Source organism: Procambarus clarkii, chromosome 36 (genome assembly GCF_040958095.1).
Source record: "Procambarus clarkii isolate CNS0578487 chromosome 36, FALCON_Pclarkii_2.0, whole genome shotgun sequence".
Classification (NCBI taxonomy): Eukaryota; Metazoa; Arthropoda; class Malacostraca; order Decapoda; family Cambaridae; genus Procambarus; species Procambarus clarkii.
The window spans coordinates 22493003-22496767 of NC_091185.1; the positions used below are offsets into that span (position 1 = coordinate 22493003).

The 3765-nt window shown below is 47.9% G+C and overlaps 1 protein-coding gene across 1 annotated transcript; it reads right to left on the reverse strand.

Moving 5' to 3' along the window:
• Nucleotides 1–2735: 2735 nt before the first annotated feature.
• On the reverse strand, nt 2736–3182 carry LOC123756228 (mucin-22-like). Its single transcript, XM_045739308.2, has one exon. The coding sequence runs from the start codon at nt 3180–3182 to the stop codon at nt 2736–2738; it is 447 nt and encodes a 148-aa protein (XP_045595264.2).
• Nucleotides 3183–3765: the final 583 nt, after the last annotated feature.

Genomic DNA, 3765 nt, shown 5'->3' on the forward strand with positions numbered 1-3765 from the left:
ATGATAGAGGTGTACAAGTGATGAATGGACATAACAAAGAAGATTTTAATAGGGTATTAAAAGTATCAACACAAGACAGAACACGAAACAATAGGTATAAAATGGGCAAGTTTAGATTTAGGAAAGACCTGGGAAAATAATGGGTCGGTAACAGGGTTGTTCATATGTAGAACCAATTAGCGCATAACGTGGTGGAGGTGGAGTCCCTTGATTGTTTCAAGAGTGGGTTGGACATGTATATGAGTGGGATTGGGTGGTTAGAAGCTGCCTCGTATGGGCCAGTTGGCCTTCTGCGGTTACATTTATTCTTATGTTCTAAAGTCCTCATGAACAATAATGCTCGTTAATATACCCATTAAACCCTCAGTTATAAACGAAAAAAATACTCCACTTGATTCACAACTGTTGACGTCCCAATTTTTCCTCAATGTTTCGCTCCCATTTGGCTATTCGAATTGCAGCATTTAAAAACCTCCTTTCACATACTACAAATTAAAATAATTGACAACATAACCTGAACACCTAACAATGCTTCTTCTAGGCCTAACTGTACGCAAAATACAATTGTTTAAAAAAATGAACAATAAATTGAATTAAACAATCACTAAAACATACCAATGCGTCTTTGTGAGGGGGGGAGGTAGGACAAACGTAGCCTGAGGATGTGTTGGTGAGCGGCGGGTAGAGAGTTTCCGATCATAAACAAAAGGTTGGGGTCGGTGCGTTACAGAGCACGTGGCCAGTGTTGACGTCGGCGGCGGCGGCGGCTGACGTACAGTGTGCGCAGCTCTGGAAGTATCAGGTAATTAGTGATGCAAAGTTTGGAGAAAAGTTACTCAATGGGTACTGGGGTAGCCCAATGTGTCAGCTGGGTGTGCCTCAGTAATCCAGTGTCACCTGGGAAGACTACAGTAACCAAGCGTCACCTTGCGGTACTATAGTAATCTAGTGCTTCACCTGGTTGTATTATAGTAACACATTGTGTCATAGGGGCCTACTATAGTAACTCATTCTATCACTCGTGTGTACTATATTAATCTAGTGCTTAACCTAGTTGTCGTACAGTAATCTAGTGTGTCACATGGCTGCAGTACAGTAACACTGCGTCACCTGGCTGTAGTACAGTAATCCTGCGTCACCTGGCAGTAGTACAGTAACCCTGCGTCACATGGCTGTAGTACAGTAACCCTGCGTCACATGGCTGTAGTACAGTAACACTGCGTCACCTGGCTGTAGTACAGTAACCCTGCGTCACCTGGCTGTAGTACAGTAACACTGCGTCACCTGGCTGTAGTACAGTAATCCTGCGTCACCTGGCTGTAGTACAGTAACCCTGCGTCACCTGGCTGTAGTACAGTAACCCTGCGTCACCTGGCTGTAGTACAGTAACCCTGCGTCACCTGGCTGTAGTACAGTAACCCTGCGTCACCTGGCTGTAGTACAGTAACCCTGCGTCACATGGCTGTAGTACAGTAACCCTGCGTCACCTGGCTGTAGTACAGTAATCCTGCGTCACCTGGCTGTAGTACAGTAACCCTGCGTCACCTGGCTGTAGTACAGTAACCCTGCGTCACCTGGCTGTAGTACAGTAACACTGCGTCACCTGGCTGTAGTACAGTAATCCTGCGTCACCTGGCTGTAGTACAGTAACCCTGCGTCACCTGGCTGTAGTACAGTAACCCTGCGTCATCTGGCTGTAGTACAGTAACCCTGCGTCACCTGGCTGTAGTACAGTAACCCTGCGTCACCTGGCAGTAGTACAGTAACCCTGCGTCACATGGCTGTAGTACAGTAACCCTGCGTCACCTGGCTGTAGTACAGTAACCCTGCGTCACATGGCTGTAGTACAGTAACCCTGCGTCACCTGGCTGTAGTACAGTAACCCTGCGTCACCTGGCTGTAGTACAGTAACCCTGCGTCACCTGGCAGTAGTACAGTAACCCTGCGTCACCTGGCAGTAGTACAGTAATCCTGCGTCACCTGGCTGTAGTACAGTAACCCTGCGTCACCTGGCTGTAGTACAGTAACCCTGCGTCACATGGCAGTAGTACAGTAACCCTGCGTCACCTGGCTGTAGTACAGTAACCCTGCGTCACCTGGCAGTAGTACAGTAACCCTGCGTCACATGGCTGTAGTACAGTAACCCTGCGTCACCTGGCTGTAGTACAGTAACCCTGCGTCACCTGGCTGTAGTACAGTAACCCTGCGTCACATGGCTGTAGTACAGTAACACTGCGTCACCTGAGTATACTATAATAACCCAGTGTTCCAACTGGGAGTATAAGAGTTAATCAGCTCTCAGTATGCTGGTACTGTAGAAGCTCTCAGTATACTGGTACTATAGCAGCTTTGAGTATACTGGTACTGTAGCAGCTCTGAGTATACTGGTACTGCAGCAGCTAGTAGTTTACTGGTACTGTAGCAGCTTTCAGTATACTGATATTGTAGCAGCTCTCAGTATATTGGTATTGGAGCAGCTCTCAGTATATTGGTATTGTAGCAGCTCTCAGTATATTGGTATTGGAGCAGCTCTCAGTATATTGGTATTGTAGCAGCTCTCAGTATATTGGTATTGGAGCAGCTCTCAGTATATTGGTATTGGAGCAGCTCTCAGTATATTGGTATTGTAGCAGCTCTCAGTATATTGGTATTGGAGCAGCTCTCGGTGTACTGGAGTAGTTGAAAAGGAACCTACTGGGCGCAATTTATTTTTTTTCGACTGCACCCCGTAGTCTTCAGTCACTTGGTGACTGGACCCCGTAGTCTTCAGTCACTTGGTGACTGGACACCGTAGTCTCCTTCACTTGGTGACTGGACCCCGTAGTCTCCTTCACTTGGTGACTGGACACCATAGTCTCCTTCACTTGGTGACTGGACACCGTAGTCTCCTTCACTTGGTGACTGGACACCATAGTCTCCTTCACTTGGTGACTGGACACCATAGTCTCCTTCACTTGGTGACTGGACACCATAGTCTCCTTCACTTGGTGACTGGACACCATAGTCTCCTTCACTTGGTGACTGGACACCATAGTCTCCTTCACTTGGTGACTGGACACCATAGTCTCCTTCACTTGGTGACTGGACACCGTAGTCTCCTTCACTTGGTGACTGGACACCGTAGTCTCCTTCACTTGGTGACTGGACACCGTAGTCTCCTTCACTTGGTGACTGGACACCATAGTCTCCTTCACTTGGTGACTGGACACCGTAGTCTCCTTCACTTGGTGACTGGACACCATAGTCTCCTTCACTTGGTGACTGGACACCATAGTCTCCTTCACTTGGTGACTGGACACCGTAGTCTCCTTCACTTGGTGACTGGACACCGTAGTCTCCTTCACTTGGTGACTGGACACCATAGTCTCCTTCACTTGGTGACTGGACACCGTAGTCTCCTTCACTTGGTGACTGGACACCGTAGTCTCCTTAACTTGGTGACTGGACACCGTAGTCTCCTTCACTTGGTGACTGGACACCGTAGTCTCCTTCACTTGGTGACTGCACCCCCGTTGTCTCCTTATATTTTCATATAATTTTTGGCTGCTCCGTTCTGTCATGTATACTTTTCTAAACGTTTTTAATTAAGTGGCTATCTTCCGTCTCCTACTTCCCCCCCCCCCCCCCCCAAGAAGATTGAACGGTCCCCTCCCGTCATTCCTAATTTTAGGTACCTGGGCGACCCCACGGATCCAGCCAACCATATTTTCTAATGACGTCCAGGCGGGTGCCTGAGGCAAAATTAGGGATAGCCAGCCAGTCTTC

What these genes read in the sequence shown, in the direction of transcription:
- LOC123756228 (XM_045739308.2), bottom strand. Translation starts at nt 3,182, where the DNA reads ATGGTGTCCAGTCACCAAGTGAAGGAGACTACGGTGTCCAGTCACCAA.